The 19,953-nt window shown below is 40.4% G+C and overlaps 1 protein-coding gene across 3 annotated transcripts in view; it reads left to right on the top strand.

Moving 5' to 3' along the window:
• nptnb (neuroplastin b) overlaps positions 1-19,953 on the top strand; it is a 32,344-nt gene that overhangs the window by 3,012 nt on the left and 9,379 nt on the right. For 2 of the 3 annotated variants that reach the window (XM_069690475.1, XM_069690474.1), the window contains exons 2-4: positions 11,861-12,208; positions 17,360-17,534; positions 19,524-19,618. In XM_069690475.1, coding sequence (XP_069546576.1) covers positions 11,861-12,208; positions 17,360-17,534; positions 19,524-19,618 — 618 coding nt within the window. The remainder of the gene's footprint in view (positions 1-11,860; positions 12,209-17,359; positions 17,535-19,523; positions 19,619-19,953) is intronic. The other variant, XM_069690476.1, reaches the window with a different exon arrangement.

Below are 19,953 nucleotides of genomic sequence, written 5' to 3'. Positions count from 1 at the left end.
GCTGGGGCTGACCTGAGGAAGCGCCTTTGTGTCTTACATAATTTCCCACTATGAACTATGTAGCCTACTTTGGCTTGTTTTTGTGTTGTCACTTCCTGTGTGAATCAAAACACGCAGGCTCTGCACAAAAGTTAATTTATGAATCTGGAAAATATGCTGTAGGACTTGAGCCAAACTCTTACACTGAGTCATGCTTGCCCAATGTGAAATCTGATATGGCCTGCACTGATTAGGAGCAGCATCACGCAGTATAAAACACACTGCAGGCATATGGTGCTGTATACTGATGCACAACTGTTAGGTGAGCAATTATTTTTTATAGTGATTTGTCATGACAATTCTTTTTTTTTGCTGAGCATGCACACTGCTCTATTTTTTTGTTAAGCAGACCGGATTCATACAGTTACACACATTCACAGTTGGAAGTTCCCCAGTATAGCCACAGCCCTGTACTACTCTCTGTTCTGTAGGACCTACTCAGGTTAAGTGTGCTGCACAAGGACTCAGACTCAGACAGAGCACTCAAAGAGGTTACTTTCATTTATGCGTAGCCAATTTTTCCCGTGGGCCTGAGTGTTTTAACTCGTGACATAGCAGGCAGAAGGTTTCCTATCTCAACTAGAGGCCCACGGCAGCTGATGTTCAGCTCACTGGAGTCATTTAACTGGACAAACACATAATAAAAGTGTGTACAGCATGAGATTAGAAACAGCATTTGTCGCACCTGCAGTAAACACTTGGTAGTAGACTCTCCTGCAGAGGTGTGGTTCTTATGATTTGTGGAATTGCTTTTCTTTTTTATTTGTGTAGGAGCTATTTCTGTTATTGTTGGCATGTTGTATTATTATATTAGATGTTTTGCAACATTATTTTTTGGACACCTGGTGGCGGTAATTGGATACACAGGGGCGTGGAGGTTCTGTATATAAAGGGCACAGGAAACAGGAAAGGGTGGGCACAGGTACGTGGTTCTCACCAGGTGCATCGGATGATTCACCAAAGCAGAACCACACAACCAGACAGATTCATAGTATGCTCATTTTCATCCTGTTCAACTACAAATCTTCAATTAAAACTGCAAGCAGTGAAATGCGGTCCCTCGCACGCTGCACATCGGGGATCCAGCGGCTCGGGGCCGCCGGCTCCCCGATGTGCAGCACACAAGGGTCCGCATATTCCCGCTTGCAGTTTTAATTTTTTTCTCGATCTCGTACCATATTCTTAAAAAAATTTGGCTTTTTTTCGGCAGCTTTAACATCTTCAAAAAAAAAAATCTGAAAAAAAAGTCATACTATAGCATTAAAATGTACTAATGGGATTATTATTTTGTATTGTTGTTGACCTTTAGTTTGGTATCAGTATGACTGCATGTACAATGCAAACCTGAAACCGTGAGCACTCTGTGAACCGTGTGGCTTACCCTTAGAGGGACTTAGCCCCCCATGAACCGTGTGGCTTACCCTCAGAGGAACTCGCGCTCCGTGAACCATGTGCAATACCTTGGAGGGGCTAGAACCCGTGTCTTCATGAGGTCGTTTCCAGCTCGGCGTCGTAGACCGCTGGACTATCTTTGGCGCCGGAGAAAGAGTTGCGGCAGAGAAAGTGTTTCAGAGTTCACTCAGAGCTTCCAGCAACTCAGCCAACAGTCTGGTTAACTCAACAGGTAAAATATTCTACTTCACCAAGGTTGATATTAATGGTTCAAATTCCACCTTGACCTGTTGATGGTGATTCAGCTTTTAGTGAAGTTGAAACATTTGGAGAAATTGAAAAAGTTTTGCATACACTACACATTACAGGAAGATATTTAATATCACTGCAGACCCCTTGAAAACACGTATATCTACCATCCAAAGAATATCTGTGGCAATTTTGGTTGCATTTGAATGAATATTTATGGTGGGTGGAGTTATAGGTGAGTGAGCTAAAGATTTGTCACAATGCTGTCTAACTCCTGGGAAGATAGGTGGTGAGCACTTCTGCCGAAGGTTTGGGGTTCAATCCCCCCTTTGTCATCACTTAAATGAAAACAAAAAGTCAGTCTGACAAAATCTGTAGGAGGAGTTTGTTAAAGTACAACATGTGTGAATTGTCAAAAATGATGATTAAATTCAAAATGGCAGACTTTGTGTTGAGATGATGTCAAGAGACTTTTTGTACATCTTGATGTGATACACATATCCAAAAATGTTGGTGCACGTAGGTGAAACTAGGTGCCGAGGCTGCAGTTTAGGAGGCGCCAGCGAGCCGTTTGGCCGCGCCTACTTACAAAACACATATCAGATGTATCGTCTCACCACGCCGGATGTATGTGCCACATTTCATGAGGTTTCAAGCATCATTTAACCTTAACCATCAACTTCCTGTGTCACGGCAAGATATCATCAATCACGTTTAGGCTATTCTGACCCAACTTTAGGTTCATGTGATTAACCAGCTAGAGTGTATGAAAGTATGAAAAGTGTCATTTCCAGTTGCCATACAGGTGTCTTCAGGGCTGGATTGTTATCATACCTGTAATGTTTGGAGACGGTCGGTCCATGTACATAAGATTTACAGCAACTTGTAATTTCACGGCGAGACGCTCAAAATGGCCGCCACGCCACGTGCACACACATCGATGAAAACAAATTATTTTGATAACTTTTAATCCCAAATATGTTAAGAGGGAACTGAGTTCATTAAAGTACAACATGTGCGAATCGCCAAAAATGGTGACTAAATTCAAAATGGCAGACTTCCTGTTGAGTTGATGCAATGGTGCAATGTAAAAAAATTGTACGTCTGGGTGTGATACACATGTCCACCAATGTTCATGCATTTACGTAAATGTAGCCACCGGGGCATCTGTGTAGGGGGTGCTAGCGAGCCATTTGGCCACGCCCACTCGCGACTCCACAAAAATAAAAAAAAAATTGCCGGGAAGCATGTGTGTACCAATTTTCATGAGTTTTTGAATATGATAAAGCCTCCAAAAAGGCAATTCATTTGTAAGAACAAGGACCGAAAAGAAAAAATAATTCCTTAAAGAACAATAGGGCTTTCGCATGATTGGTGCTCGGGCCGTAATAAACTGCAATCAAACGGAAAAAGTCTGGTACTCATTTCATGGTCTGCGTAAGAACTTAAACCTACCTGTGAAGTAATGGTAAAAGGAAAACTGGAACAATGGATTACCATTACATTTAAGTGAGAACTGTGTGCTCTTCCCGTACCTGTGCCCACCCTTTCCTGTTTCCTGTGCCCTTTATATACAAAACCCACAAACCTCTGTGGATTACCATTACAATTTGGTTGATGCGAATCAGTGTTTCATGACATATATATCTCTGTGCTGCTCAGGTTTTACATCAAATCATTTGAATTCCCCTGTTCTGGCCTTTGAAAAAGAAATAGGAAGTGTACATTGGTTGTGATTACAGGATTGGATTAGAGCATTTCTATCCTGCACATGGGTTATTGGGATTTAAATCTCATTAAACTGTTGCCTGTGATCGTCTGTGATCTGAATGACAGACTCAACCAGTAAAACAGAAATGGTGAGCCCAACGCCTCCTTTTTCTGAAAACTCAGCTTAGCAAACAGCAATATTTCATCACGTGGCTGCCAGTGATGTGCTAAAGTCAGTGGGGGATCAGTATGTTTAAAACTCCCTCATGTACATCATCACAGCATTATGACACAATTTAGCTGCACATTACATATCACACCTGCAATGTTTTCCAAGCGTTTTTGCAGTTCTTAAAGATGCTGTAAAGTAGAAATGAAAATTAGTTTTAAGTTAATCACACCACAGAAGTATGGGTTGTTAACTACCCATCCAAATTTGAATGAAAAAAAAAAACACAGACAAGTATGTTAAATTAGGCTTTGAAATCGTGAGAAAATCAGCAGTCTTCTCTGCTCTGAGACTGTGGGGGCGTGCAAGCTGTTTGGCCACGCCCACTCACAAAACACATATCAGATGTATCATCTCACCGCGCCGGATGTATGTGCCACGTTTCATGAGGTTTTAACTATCTTTTAACGTTAAACAGCAACTTCCTGTGTCACGCCGAAACATCAGAATTTGCCGCATCGCAACGGCGACGCCCTTGGACAAAGTCGGATGATTTTCTAACTATATCATCAACCACATGTTTAGGCTATTCTGACCCAACTTTAGGTTCATGTGATCAACCAGCTCGACGTAGCATGTGAAAGTATGAAAAGTGTCATTTCCAGTGGCCATCAGGGGGCGCTATGACTATGCGCGAATATTACCACACAGGGGTCTCCAGGGCGGGGCTCTCGAGCCATTTGGCCACGCCCACTCGCGACTCCACTAGAATACTAAATTTTTCGCCAGGAGACATATGTGTATCCACTTTCATGAGTTTTTGAATATGATAAAGCCTCCAAAAAGGCAAATCACTTTACGTAAGAACGACTAAGAATAAGAACATTTTTACGAAAAACAATAGGGCTTTCGCTCCGATGCTCGGTGCTCGGGCCCTAATTATAATTTATTTGTCCAATGAGTGAAACATACAGATGCAATCAAATCCAGCTTGTCCCCCTGATCTGTAACACAGGAGTAAAACTGGACACCAGAGACAGCAGACAGTGAGTCTCCAACTACTTCTAACACACCTGTATTACAATAGTGGAGATAATAAGAGCGGAGGAGTTGATTTAGTTCTGTAACGACTGCAACATGAACAACGCTGCATCACATCACATGTTAATTCATTACGTCACATCAATTCAAACCTTGAACCTGCTCAGGTCGAGCCGAAAGTCTTTCTCTTCCACTGATGTCCCTCCACCTCCACCTCCACCTCCGCCTGCTCTCTGCAGCCTCCTGCACGTGTAGTCGGGCTCGTTTATCCGGACCGGTACCGGTACATGTAACCCAGCGGGTCGGTGATTGTAACGTTACACCGGAGTACAACAACAACAACCCTCATTAATCGGGAGGACTAGATATCCTCTGGTCCATGTTCACCATCACCCCGACATGTAAAATACAGAGTTACATATATTATAGTTCCTTATCGGAGCTAGATGGACACGCATACAAAAATCGGCAGTTATCAGAGCATTTTCCTCTGAACTCTGCTCGGCTACGAGCTCAATAGAAGCTAATTAGCACAGTAGCTACCATTTCACCAAAATACTGTTAATATTCAATATTCAATACTACTCAATATTAAAGGAGTAGTAAACATTATATTACATGCTTATACATTTTCCCTGTATGATTATGCAAATACTGATATAACTACATTATATTGAGCCGACAAAAAATAGGCTTCTCGGATGTATACTCGGCAGTTTTCATGTATTAGCCTTTAAACAAAAACTATTACTAATGACCATTTAGCAGTAACACACTGTCCATTGATTTGTTTTAAATTTATTGTAGCATATACAAATACTGACTTGCAGAAACTTGAAATTTGGGCTATGGATAATAACGTTTTTAAGCAATTTACGAATCAATTTCTTCCTTAGTGTGAGGTATTTTAGTGTACAGAAATATAATTTTAGTTCTGCGTTTGATTTTCCAGCGATATGAAATCGTGATATTAAATATTGCAGAATTCAAAGAAATGCTCCGTAGTTGACTGCCATGTCTCTGACTCAGCTTACTTGTTTTGCGGCATCTGTGAGGGTAGGGCATGTTGCACCTTTAGGATTGTTTTCTGTATTTGGAGACCGGTGACCTTGAAACACACCCAGGATAGCTCTGCATAATTTCAATCTAAATAATCTCTAACCCATCTAGAACAACAGAAAACACCAATGTGGATATGAATGGCCTTTAAAATCCATTCAAATCTGTACAAAATGTTAAAACCCCAATTGCTCAATTTAGTCAGAACAAATTCAACAAAAACTATGCTATTAAACTAGTTTAAATTGTTGTTTACCACTGTGATAGTTATCAACAGTGAGTGAAAGATAATTACATACAAACAGAGCTACTACTACAACTACAATGGACCCCAAATGACCTTACACAGCATACGAGTGCGACCAAGATTCACCCACATCCTCAACCTCGAACACACACACACACACACACACACACACACACACACACACACACACACACACACACACACACACACACACACACACACACACACACACACACACACACACATCCACACGCAAACATACACTGGTTAGCACATAACCAGTTCATTGGCCCCGGGGGGGTTTCCTACCCTCTGCTTTCTCTGTCTGTGTTGTGGGACTGTGGACGGGGATCCAGGTTGTAGGCAGGCAGCTGACTCACTCGCAGGCTGCATGGTGGTGGTGTGTGGCTTGTTGCCAGTCCCCAGGGGAGTTCTCTTCTCTACCTACAAGAGGAAAGCATGCGAGGTTGCAATGACTGCGACTTCAGCGCAGCTTCAGACAGTTTGTCACAGAAAACAACACTTTTTTTTTGTTGTATTCATTATTTGTGCGCATGTCAAATGGTGGTAAAGGGAGTTAAGCGTGTAAGTCAGATATGGCTTCATTAGATTGTGTTTGAATAATTTGTTAAACCATCCATTCATACAAATGTTGCGATAACCTCCATGGTTAGATTTCAAACAATCATAGCCAGTATTATTACATTTCTACATTTGAGCCTTATTGCGAAGTAAAAGCTAGAGAAACTCATATCTATTTGAGCAACGAAGCACTCCTTTATTTCAAATATCCACAATTTTCTTTTGAGGATACTGCATTTAGTGATGTAACTCCCTCTGATTTACTTTGACACTGAGCCTCATAAAGCCCTTTCAAAAGCACATCTGCTTGGTTAACAGTATTTTGTATTTATTTGTATCAATTCAAACATTATGTTTTAGCATGTACAGCATGTAATGTTACCATACACAACCACCATATGAGTCATTGGTAAGGGTTGAATGAGAGAGATAAAACCTGCATGGTAGCTTTACTAGCATTAGCACTTAGCCACCTTCAGCAACTAAGCATATGACAATGCACTGCATGCCTTATGTTTTCAGAGCTACTGTACCTTTAAAACCCACAGACAGAAAGTACAGTATGTGATACTTAAAATGTAGATTCTACAGGAGTAAACAGTGGGCAGAGGCCTGATATACATTTCGGCCGGCTCTGCACAGCTTTCGAGTGACTGAAACACAAGCAGAGCCTTCGGTTGCGATCAGCAAGCAGAAGATGAGCACCAGTGCCATCACCATTCAGGATTTCCCCCGATAGACAAGTCTACTTCTTGCTAGACCTACTTAAGTGTTTTAAGTTTGACTATTTCCTTTGTCCCCCTGTGATAGTGTGATATCTCCTGTTTTTATGTGCACACGTATAATTGTGCTCCAACAAGGACAGTGACTTTATTATGCGTTGCAAGTTCACAAAGTCTCTTGCACCCAGTCTTGCTACCAATACTGTGCCTACTGAGGAATTACAACAGGCTTACAGCCTCAGACCTCATGCAGTACAATGTAGCATTTTTGTAAAATGCCTCAAATTAATTAAATGAATTATTGACATCCGCTTCACAATGCAGTTAGTCAATAATTCCTTATGAGATTGACATAACGTCAATCAGAAACTGTTTTGAAAGTCATGCATAAAGCACCAACGTGTGCGATTCCAGCTATTCTAAGTTTTACCCTATCGAAAATGTAATACATATACATATATATGTTTGGGCTGTTGGTCAGGCAGAAATATACACTTAAATCACCATAGGCTCTGTGTGCCTACTCAAAAAAATACATACATCACACTGAAGTGAGTGTAAACAGCTTTGCAAAAATGTCCTGCAGGAAATCTAACTTTTCTGCATTTGTTTAGAAAAAAACTGATTATAACTAAAGTCAACACATCTGCTGTTCAGTGGACTGCGTCCATCTTCAAGACAGACTAAGCGTGATTCTCCTCTATCATCAAGTCGCTGAGATCTGTCCACCATCCACAGCACAATTCTCTGTCACTTCTTGTCTCCCAACATGACTTTGAAATAAATGAGAACCGGCTGGCTGCTTTGTGTACTGCCAGTGTAAGCTCCTTGTTTAAACAACACAGAAATCAGCCTGCTCAATGGCCTGGTGTTGTCTGTAGTTTGTTCTGTGCATATTTCTCCACAGAGTCTCCCTGAGTCTGAATATAAATGAAGTAATCTGCTCCTTTTTCTGATTTAATTTGTTATCACCTTGGAGGACATTCATTACCCTTTGTAAGTAGCTACTATTCTGTGAAAATGAGCTCTTATGCATGGATGACACTAGTTATATGTGCCATGTGTCATGCCGATTTACTGTTGTAATCAGAGTAAAGAGTGCCATAGTAAATGTTCTGTCATACTGAAATATTGCTTTAACTGTGTAGGCGGACAGGCTTGGATTCACCCTCTGGGATTATGTGGTGAGCTTGATGGGCCCAGATGTTTCAAGAGAAAAGAAATAAATGCTAATTACTCTGCATATCTCGAGGCATTGCACATAGAAACACAAGTTGTAAGCACCTAATATCCGCAGACACATAAGCGAAATATTTTACCTGCACTTTGACAGCCTGTTTGAGTCCACAATTAATATTCCCAAGCTTTGCACAAACCATGCATTGTAGCATTATGGAGAAGGACTGTATATATGTTCTAATGGCAGCTACATTTGGAATAATTTCAATAAAATGTAAGTGGCTTCATTGTGGGGATAAGCTGGATACTGTAGTTGCACTTCTTCCTGAGGCTTCTACAAGCTTATCTGTTCATGTGCTAATCATACATTAGTTTGAGCAGGGCAGACAGATCTAGGTGGGCCTGTAAGCTGTTGTATTTAGACACAACACACAGCTTAACTCTCAAGAGACCACAGGCACGTTGTTCCCTTTCCATGTACAACAATCGAGGGCAGAGTTAAGGCAGTGTACTTTTCTGATTTATTTCAGCACGTGGTTTACAGCTGACAGGCTGCAAGGCCGGCAGAGAACAGTGTCTGTGGCCCAGGTGATTTGTCATTAGATGAGGTTCATTAAGGCTGGCAGTGTGTTGTTGGGCTAACTACCGATGTGGAACGAGGGTATGAATCAGGCACAGACACATCATTACTGCCCAGTTGTGGTAATAATGCTTATGGATCCGGTGAATGGATTATGGATTTTATTATGAAAGTCAGAATCGAAGCCGTTTCTTATTTCAGATAAGGGGAGTAAAGTACAGTGAGAAAAATATGGGGAGAGTTAATGCCAGTAGTGTGTTGTATTGAGGACAGTTGCATAGTCATGTTTAACATTAAAATAAGAAACTAAACATGTTCATTCCGTGTTTATGGAGAAACTAGTTGAACTTGAACTATCTCTGACTAAAAGTCAGTTTTGAAAATCTGCTCTTAAAGTCCAGCTAATCCAAAATATAAGCTGTCTGACCTAATTTCTGACATTAAGCAGGAAGATCCGATATGGATAAAAAAAAAAAAAGGATTATAGCACATACATATAGTTACATTTCTGTGGCAATTTCTGTGTATATTCTAAGCTATGGGAACAATAACTGAGAATTGGCACAAGTATTACAACTTTTTGTTCTAAACTTATTAAGTATTGTACAGGTAGAATATTTGTGTAATGACTATATACAGTAAATGCAGACTTTTAAAACTGATGTGAACATTGTTTTGAAAAAAAACAACAACAACAAAAAACGGTCTTATTTAACATTAATATCACCCATAAGAATCTTGCTACAGATTATAGGTGAACTGTGCAGCGAGAAGGCCATGAGTATGATCTGTGTCTGCAAGGGTTTCCCTCTGCCTATCCAGTTTCCTCCCACAGTCAATTGACATGCATGTTATGTGAACCGGTCCCTCTAAATTGCCTGTAGGTGTGAAAGTGGGTGTGAATGTGTGTGTCCGTCTCTATGTGTTAGCCCTGTGACAGACTGGCGACATGTCCAGGCTGTACCTCCCCTCTAACCCAACGTGTGCTGGGATAAACTCCAGAAACCCTGCGATCCTGAACAGGATAAGTGAGCAGAGAAAATGGATTGATGACTATAGGAAAAGGAAAAGCTCAGATACAGTATTGTATTTACCGCATATGGTGAAGATTGATTCAAAATTTGTAGGAGTAGGAAAATATCATTTTTTTTCTTCCCCGGCTCATGGTCCACATTTCAAGATTTTATTGATGGGATATTGGTCTAAAAAACCTGGAGGTAATAACCTCATATAATTAATAATAATATAAGTTTGATAATAAAAAGAATAACTTTTTCTCTGAAAAAGGAACAAAACATCTATACTTTCAGTGCTTCAAACTACAAGGTTATCCCACCAATTGTAGACTGGACATGCAAAGACAGCAGGATTTTTTTTTTTTTCCTTCTAAACAAGCTGTGGAATTTGTTTTAAAAGATTATATTGGATGCCATGAGATATTTCTTCATAGGGACCTTTTAACATAAGAGAGTTTAATTTCAAGTGATATGTATTCCTCTGATAGGGTTTTAAGTTCAAGGGAAACATCTCTAAGCCACAGATTTTGAAGGATTTCATGCAGTGTTCTTATTAAGCATTGACAAATGTATAGCACAAGATGTTTTCATGTCAGTGTGTTCAAGCAGGAGTGGTGCAATGAACTGTTGCGACACACTAAGTGGAGGAAAGGGTTCAGTGCTTGCTGGCCTCCTTGACTAAACAAAATAAAACATGTGAATGATTAAACAGCAGTATGAATGCTCAGACAGTTCCCCTTCATTGTGTAACGTATATACTTGTGTACATGTACCGTATCTAGTAAAAAAAACAAAAAAACCAGCTTTTACTCATTTCAATTAATGATATTTACAGAAACACGTTCACAAGATTGATGCCCTTTTTTTTTTTTATTCACAGTGATGATTGTCGTCCTCCAAAAGAATAACGTCATAGGTCTTTTGTAAAAGCGGTTTATTACAATTCACAGGTATGTTTTAAAGTTAAGGAATCTTTAGTGATCACATAAATAAACACAATCTTGGGCTCTGGACAAGTGCTGAAATTCAAATGATGTCTATGTAATGTGAGTTTTTCTACTGTTTGCTTCCCGTTTCCAATCTCGAGTCGAGACAGTTTTTTTTTTTTTTTTTTTTTAAACCGCATTTACTGTTGCCATGACAACAAAGGTTGCATAGCTTTAAGAAAATTGTAACTTTAACACACAACAGGGTTCATGCGATCATTTTAACCCAAGCCATTATCTTTCCCTAGCCGAGTGTTTTGTGTGGCTAGACCTAACCAGGGAAGCTAATTTAGGGAAGACTCCTGTGGGTTTGATGATTGTTCGCCTACATGACTAAACAAACCTATACAAAACCAGCTGTAACTGATTAAGCTCGGTGCAAATGGTCCAAAGGTTTCCCTTCATTATATAATGTATTTGCTTGTGTACATGTACTGCATTTAATGTACTGTAACTAATGTTTTCTCTGTTTGCTCAAAATAAGCACGAGATGGGTACATTTCAAACATCTTGTTGCACTCATCTTCATACACGAGAGACAGAATGAGACGAAAAGAAAATACGCGAGATAACCAGCCCTACTTACTGGCATGGATTTGGGACTGGTTGACCATGACTTTTCCTGACAGGTGGCCTTAAGTCGGCCAGGGAGCCCTGATGTTGAACAAACTGGATCTAAACAATCATTAATGTTTCCTTTTTCCACATATCAATGATTTGAGGCTTGCTTCTTTTTGATTTGCCTTTAATCATCCTCTCTTTTGTTTGTCTCTGCTCTGATCTTATTTAATTTCCTTCTCTATCCCTTAACCTTTCCATGCCTTCCTACTGCTCTAACCCTCTTCTACCCTTTCCTTCCCCGCCATCCTGGTACACTTTTCCTCTCCAGCTGGGTTTGTGAAGTCGCCACTGTCTGAGACTAAGCTAACGGGGGACACCTTTGAGCTGTACTGCGAGGTGGTCGGTAACCCCACTCCAGAGATCCAGTGGTGGTATGCTGAGGTCAACCGAGCCGAGTCCTTCAAGCAGCTGTGGGACGGAGCCCGCAAGCGCCGGGTATCCATCAACACAGCCTACGGCACCAATGGAGTCAGTGTGCTTGGCATCACGCGCCTCACACTGGAGGACTCTGGGACCTATGAGTGTCGGGCAAGCAACGACCCCAGGCGCAATGACCTCCGACAAAACCCAGCCATCACCTGGATCCGTGCCCAGGCCACCATTTCGGTGCTACAGAGTGAGTGGTCTATGTCCCGTAGTACCTAGATGGTGAACGAACTACAAATCCCCCTCTCCTAACCACTCCAACCCGTTAAAACCTCTCAACAGCCCACCCTCACCACTGGCCAGGCAAAAATAAAAACAAACACTAACCACATTATTTATTCATATTCATATTTTAAGTTGCTTTTTAACAGAAAACATGTTCTAATTGTCTAAATCTCTTATGCCAGTGGTTGCCTTTTGTTTTGATTTCATTAATATTAAATTTGTTTGGTAACTATTTATGCTCTCTTCCACTGAATTCACTAAATATCGTCTCTCCCAAAACCCCTTGAGCATTTTGTTGTAAATGACCACAAACCCAGGAACTTGACTTGGTCTCTGTCTACATTTCCCTCTTTCCTCCCTTACCAAATCTTTGTTCTTACTGTCTCACGTGTCCTTTTTACAATATTCTGATCATTATCTTCTTCTCTGTATCCTAATTTCACCCCATCTCCTACTCCTAGGTTTATTTGTGATACTTACTCCTTTAACATTATGTTGTGTCTCTTGCGTTGCGTGGATTGTTTTATTTACTTCAAAGCCCTGCCTGCTAAACGCAGTGGAAACCTAGTGGTGCTTTGAAGTAATGGTGCTTTTGATTTGATTTGGCTTTCTCACTCTGGGCACAGCGTAAATGGGACTGTAAGAAGACACAAGGAGGGATCCGTTAAGGTGTAAAACAGTGATTTCTGCTGTCAACTCCTTCCTGATAAAAGCAAACATTTTCTGCTTTCAAATTTGTGTGTGGTAATCCAATAAAGGAAACGACCACGCGGGGGCCTTGAGTGTCTCATTTTCCGTTAAGAGGAGACAGAGATTTCACTTCAACACAACAACCCTCTCTGGGCCTGCCTGTGCAATGTGTTACCTTGTGCCTTCTCAGCCGTTAAGTGTGTGACTGTGAATCAGTAATGACATTATATCCTTTAACCCTCTGCTCTATGCACACAAACATTCAAACAAACTGAATTTCAACTGGACGCTTCTAATCTGTGCATGCTTCAGCGCTCTGCCCACTGGAGCACATGGAGATGTGGAATGTTGTTAGTCATAATGAAGCTCTCTGAGAAGTTTAGAGGAGTCTGGTTTTCACTGGCTCATCAGATTGGACTGACAAATTTAGTGCGAGTTCACTTTATTTGATTTTCTTTGCAATATCCATTCTTATAAAGGTTCCAAACGATAGCAGCTGTTTTTTTTGTCTCATTTACATGTTACTTACTCTCCTACTTTTAGTCACACGATTCAGATCCTCACTAAACATATTCTGTCATTACTGAGGAGTAAATGTTCTTTGCATATACATGTACTATCGAAGTTATTACATGCATATTACAGGCTATGCACTATAGCCCTTTGATATGAATGTATAGTTTGTAGCTCGGGACACATGCTAAATTGTCTTGCTTTGACCCTCTATTTTAATCTGTGAATGTGAATCACTCTATATTAGTATACCTAAAATCAGTAAATATTTATGGATATACAAAATATGCAGTTTTTCATTTCCATTACAAAGTTTTTGAATTACTACTACTAATTTGGATTTTTAAGTAAATTCAATTTTAATGTGGAATTTAATGCGATCCTACTGGAGATCTTTTTTAATATGTACTTTCGACGTGTGCTTTAAGTGATACTGCATTCAAATCTATACTGACATTTTTTTTTTCATATTAAAGGAATAGTTCAATGTTTTGGGAAACGTTGACCCCACTCTCACGTGCCACCACTGAATGCTACAGCCAGCAGCTGGTTAGCTTATCTTAGCATGAAGACTAGAGACAAAGGCTGAAAAGCAGAAACAGTTACCCTGACTCTGTCCACAGGTAAAAACTAGTGCCTCTGAAGTTCACCAATTAACATGTTTGTGAAATCCATTAAAAAAACGCTGGCCGTATTAATGTGGTTTAATGTGCCAGACTATTTCTTGGCTAGAAGCAGTGATTTCCTGCAGGCTAGGTATTTCCCTGCTAGTCTTTATGCACAGCCAAACTGCGAGGCAGCTGGCTGTAACTTTATATATTGCATCCTCTCATTTGATCCTCAACAAGAAAGCAAATGAGCACATTTCCCAAAATTTTGCGCTATTACTTTAACAAAGAACTGCAGCTGGTTTGCTTCATTCATGTCACAACTAACTTTGATGGTAAGTTTTCGTGCTGGAAAAAAGAAGCATTCAAAATGTCTGTAAAGACTTCTCCATTGGATCCTGCATCATTGCTGATTGTTACACCAAAATATGGCTAAGTACACAGCTTCTGCATCAAACCTCTTTTCATCAACCTTCCTGAAAGTAAATGCGGAATGCTGGAAGTGGTTTGAGAGATTTTTGTGGATATTTCTTCCATTTTTTTTTTTTCCAGCATGAAAACATTTCCCTTCTGGAATTCACTGTGTCCCACAAAGAATTCAGGCACAACGCAGTTGTTTTCTATGCTACAAATCTTTTACAGACATATTTCAGAGTGGTGAGTGTTTCATACTCATACACATAGATTTTGAGTGGAGTATCATTTGAAGTAATTGTGCACAATAGTTCTTACTGGATTTTTGAAGTACAGAGATACTGTACACCTAAAAGCGAAGTAGAATTTTCAAAATAAGCACGTTTCTAAAACAGCGAAGTTCTACTTATTGTACTGCAAAGTAACACAAATGTGTGCCAATTTAATTTAGACAAAAAAGGTGTTGAAAATTGCATATCCTTTTAAAGAGTGGTTCAAAGCATTTAGCTCAACCACATGCTCAGAAGGCCCACTATTCTCTACGAGGACAGTTACAGGCACATAGCATATAATGTGTTGTAAAGTGCTACAATGTTATGATTTGAGACCTGCCTTGCCTTGTAATTAATATATACACATATATATTATATTATTGCCAAGTTGGTCAGTATGTCTCACCTAGTTAGTGTAAATGAATTCATACAGCTTGGTCAAATTAATGCAACTTTGCTTAATATTCAAACAAAACTGTCAAATGTCAGTTAATTGGACATCAATATCAATGTAGTACTGTATCAGAGTACCAGCAAGAGAAAAGGGGGATCAGGTTTCAGGACATCTTGACTCATTAGAGCAACATTTTATCTTTGGTGAGACATAATCCAGCAGTTACAACATATTAAGTTGTGACGATGTGTCCTACAAACAACCTTCTGGTTAAATTGCCTGTGGACCACTGTGCTGTGTTTGCTAAATGTTAATTTATGTACCTCATGTTGTGTGTGTGTATGCATGTCTCAAAGATACTATTAATAGTACATGTGGCTCTGCTTGGTGGGGGAGAGAGAGAGATGTAAGGGGGGAGGGGAGAGATATCCCTTCTGCTATTGAGTATACAGAATCACAGGAAGAGGGGGAGCCGTGAATGCCGAAATAAGTCAATTGCTAGTCTCAGTAGCCCTTCTTTCCCCTCTCTCACCCCTTTTGCCTTGCTAGTGGACTTGCAGCAGCAGCAGTAGTAGGATTATGATGCTGCTCCTCTCTGCTCCTCCCCTCGGGGGCTCCATCGTTGCCATGGTTGGCCTGCCCTGGAGGAGGAGGAGGAGGGGCAGTGTGGAGGAGGCTTCCTGCTCCCTGCTCAAGGCAAAGCAAAGGGCGCCTCACTCTCAGATGACACCTCCTGCTCCCTAATCGTCCTTGAGAAATGGACCCCGGTATCGTTGAGTGTGTTTAGCAATCTAAAGGTTTACGCACTCTTTCAGCGCTAATGTAAAATGCCCAAGGTCAGTCCAGTGTTATGTTAATCGTCAGCCCAGGGGCCTCATTTATAAGACTATGTCACAATCAACCGAACAAGATGAGATTCATATTCCACCCACTACTCTCCCACAATTAACCATGAATGGTCAATGCAAACCCTGTGGATGGAGGCGGCTTTACACACACTACAAAGTTTGAGAGGCTGATGCCTGCAGCAGCTCTTAATGCAAAAAGTGGACAATTTCCCAAATTAAAGTTCAGAGTGATCCGACAGTCTGCTTCACTGCACCAGTTGTTTAAGGCATGGGGACACTCACTGCCTGGTATTTGTTAGTCATGTGTACATAGCTTATGAAGCTGAACAAAAAAAAAAAAAAACAAAAAAAATCACACACTCAGTTTCTATAAACCACTACAGTATTTAACTCCAAAATTAAGTATATAGGTGTTGCTCTTGTTTTCACAGTTGAGTTTAGGTGGTAAAGATTTGAAGGGTGAGAAGGGAGAGTGTGTGGCAGTCTGCCACTGCCAGTATCATCTCTGTGTGCCCTTGGCAGCACTGTCGCGTGTTAACGGAATTGAATTTGTACAAATGCTATCTGAAAAAGAAGTATAACTGTAGTTGGTGAGAAGATTTTAATATTAATTTTTTTTTTTAGAAATGTACCCTGCAGGAGTCTGCTCGGAAATCAACAGTCTGTTCTCCAACCCACAAGAAGTCCAATGCAACTTAATGTGGTTGAGCTGAAATTAAATCAGGAAATTCAGGGTTCGTATTGGAGAATGGCAAGTTGTAGTATAATACTAGGTTATTAATGAGGCAAAAACACATAAGACTATTGGCCTGACTGTTTATCCCTTCGTGGAGGTACGATTATTTGTTTTCCAAGATAAAGTTTGCTCTATAAATATTAGCTTTTAAGTAGAACTTAGTCCATATTGTTTTGTATGTACACAATGTTTTTTATATGAGGCCCCTGATACCCAAGTACATGGCTTATGTGTTCTTTACATTCTGATGATGTTTATATGCACGGTTACAGTAGGACATCTCTAAGAGCCCATTCAGACTGAAATATTAAAATTACTGCAGATATCAGATGTCAAATATCCCCCTGGAGAATGTGCGACAGTCAAAATTCATATTTGATTAATAATTCGATGTAGCTTTAATGTATATCACTGTAGTTCATCAGTCAAAAGTACTAGACAAATAGTCAATAGAAGGCATTCCGGCGGTTTCATGTACTTATTACGCTTTTTGTTTATTTGTTGTGTGAACTTCCCGTCATAGAAACCCTCCTACACAGATCATATAAAAACAGCATACAGCCTAGAGCTACAAGGATGAAGCATTAAGACATCTTTGAGCCCCAGTTCTGGGATAAGTTTTGACTGTCTCTGTCTTCCAGAACCAAAGATCAATGCCTCTGATCAGACCATCCTTTCAGCGGGCACCTCTAATAAGCCAGTTACCCTGCAGTGTAACCTCACCACTGCCCACACACCTCACAAGGAAAGCTTCTGGATGAAGAATGGACAGGAGATCTCCAACACACGGACAGAGCAGAGGAACACAGCGTACAGGTGACTAAATGGCTTTACCCCCATGGTGTGAGTGGGACACATTTTGGAAGAGGAGACAATGAATGCAGACAAGAAGTGCTCTGAGCAATGGAGAGTGAATAAGAATTGTACAATTTATCTAAATGTTTCATGTGAAACTGAAGCAGTTATACAAGTGGAAATAGAACTGAGCTAATCTAGCATAAATCTATCTCAGTGGGGGTTTGGTGAAACTCTTGGAGAACAAGACCTTGCAAAGAAAAAGGCTACGTACTAAAATTATCAGCTCTGAGGTGGAAAGGGGAGTGTTGCTCACATTTTCAGAAATTATAATACAGGTTTATTTTTCTGCTTTGCTAATTGATTGTAGTTGCTTGCTTCTAAAGCCTTGTTCAGACTGCCTGCCCAAATCCATTTGTTGTCATATTCAGATTGATTTTTGAAAGTCAAGACAATAAAAAAAAACAACAACATGTAATGCGACTTTTGCAAACCAGATCCAAACCACGTGGCGGTTAGAAATGTGATTCCAATCAGATTTCTACAGATGTGTCTCAGTCCGGAAGCTTCGCTGGCTCAGATCAGATTCCTTGCATCACTCGCAACGCAACACGCAGGTGACAACGTCATTTTCAGAGTGAGCAGGATCTATGCCACCGCTAGCAAAGTGCTATTAGAGAGTGGAGATTTTGGCGCTATGGAGCACAACAACTACAAAAGTCTGTGGACAGATGCCCAAATAAATAGTCTGCTGGCACTTTGTTTCTGTGTTGGAAATCAGCATTACTGGTGTCGCTGCGTTTTTGTTGTTTCCACAGCAACGCATGCAGAAAGGTTGGTGATGTCTGGACACACCAAATCCGATCCGCTCACTTTTAAATGACAGTGTGGACAGTCTGTCCTAAAGATCTGATTTGAGAAACAAATCCGATTTGCCTGCAGTCTGATCGTAGACTAAGTGTAGGTGATATTTCCTTTTCTATAACATACACTCGGCGTGCTGATTTTTGCTCAGTTTCCACAGGTGCCGGAGAGACAACCACTTGCCAAAGCTAACTCGTACACACAGTCACCTTCAAGCAGTTACAGAAGCATTTAATAAACACATATTATTCGAAACTTTGATGGAACATTATTTGCTCGAGGCTTGAGTTCTTTTTCATGACAACGCATTTCTTGACCCTTGTTTTTGAGACTGACAGCGTATAATGAATTGATTTAAAAATGTCAAATAATGTATTTATATAGCAAATTTCATAACTGATGGCTTACTAGCGAGCCACTATGAATATCAATACATGTTCATTTAGTAGTAGCATTTTATGTTGTACAGCTTTATGGTTTTACATTATCAGTGATATATTGAAATAGTGCTAATTCAAAGTTTGTTACAAACTATAGTGTCTTAGGTAGTTGATAGGTACTCTATTATTTTCTAAATATACTTACAGACCACCACTGATTGAAATCAGAATTGAGATAACTCCTGAATTCTCCCATGTTATTTTCAAAACGTGATGCTGCATCACTACCTCAACCCAGATCTGCACCTTTACCTATGCATCTGTCTTGAAATGAAAAAGTAAACTCTGTGATTGCCTTAAGTACCAACTACTTATTAGTTCCTGCTGTCACACAGCATAACCATTGGAGCACAAAGCTACTGTCGCCCCCATAGACATGCCACAGACTCTCACTAGCCACAAGATAAGACCAATTGGTCACTTCCTTGTCACATTACATCAGTGATACTCTGAAGATTACAGCTAAAATGCCTGTGGTGCCCTTCTCTGCAGAATCCAGAGCTGCTGTTCTGTAATATAACAACACAATGCCAACATTTTGTCTCCCATGGCCTTGTCGCTCCTTCAGGCTTTCACTGCTGTAGTCCAAACTAATTACCAGTGTTAAACTGAAATGAGTTGTCTTTATTTACTTGACTATTTACAGTGACTGAGTGACGGGTGGATTCAATTACAGAATAATTTGCTGTTTTGTATTTTGTTGCAGAATCAATAAACCTCGGGCAGACGACTCTGGGGAATACATGTGTGTTTACACATTTGAAACGGCACCAAATGCAAATGCAACAATCGAAGTAAAAGGTACGATTTCTCTGTGACATCATAACAACTGTACCTGTGTTACCTGATCTCCTCCCTGTTTATTCAAATTCGGAAAGAGCCCTTGCCTTAAATAGAGTTCATCACGTGATGACACGGTAAAGTCATCTGTGGTTTTCTGCTGAGAAACGGAGATAAAGGTGTCCTAGAAAAGTTAACCACCTAAAGCTCTGTGAAGAGAGTCCTTCTTGACAGAGCTGTTTGAATTCATCCGGTGCAGTGGTGATGACAGGGAGCATTCCTCAGGCTGTTGTCACTCTTGGCTTTCACTGAGACAACAGTCTAGCAAAATGGACAGGCGTTGCACACGCTCTCCA

The sequence above is a fragment of the Brachyistius frenatus genome, unplaced genomic scaffold (assembly GCF_029030835.1).
Source record: "Brachyistius frenatus isolate BFR_SWC_R1_liver_20210118 unplaced genomic scaffold, ASM2903083v1 Contig_9, whole genome shotgun sequence".
Classification (NCBI taxonomy): domain Eukaryota; kingdom Metazoa; phylum Chordata; class Actinopteri; family Embiotocidae; genus Brachyistius; species Brachyistius frenatus.
The sequence above is the reverse complement of the archived record's forward strand: the minus strand, read 5'-3'. Positions and strand labels throughout refer to the sequence as shown.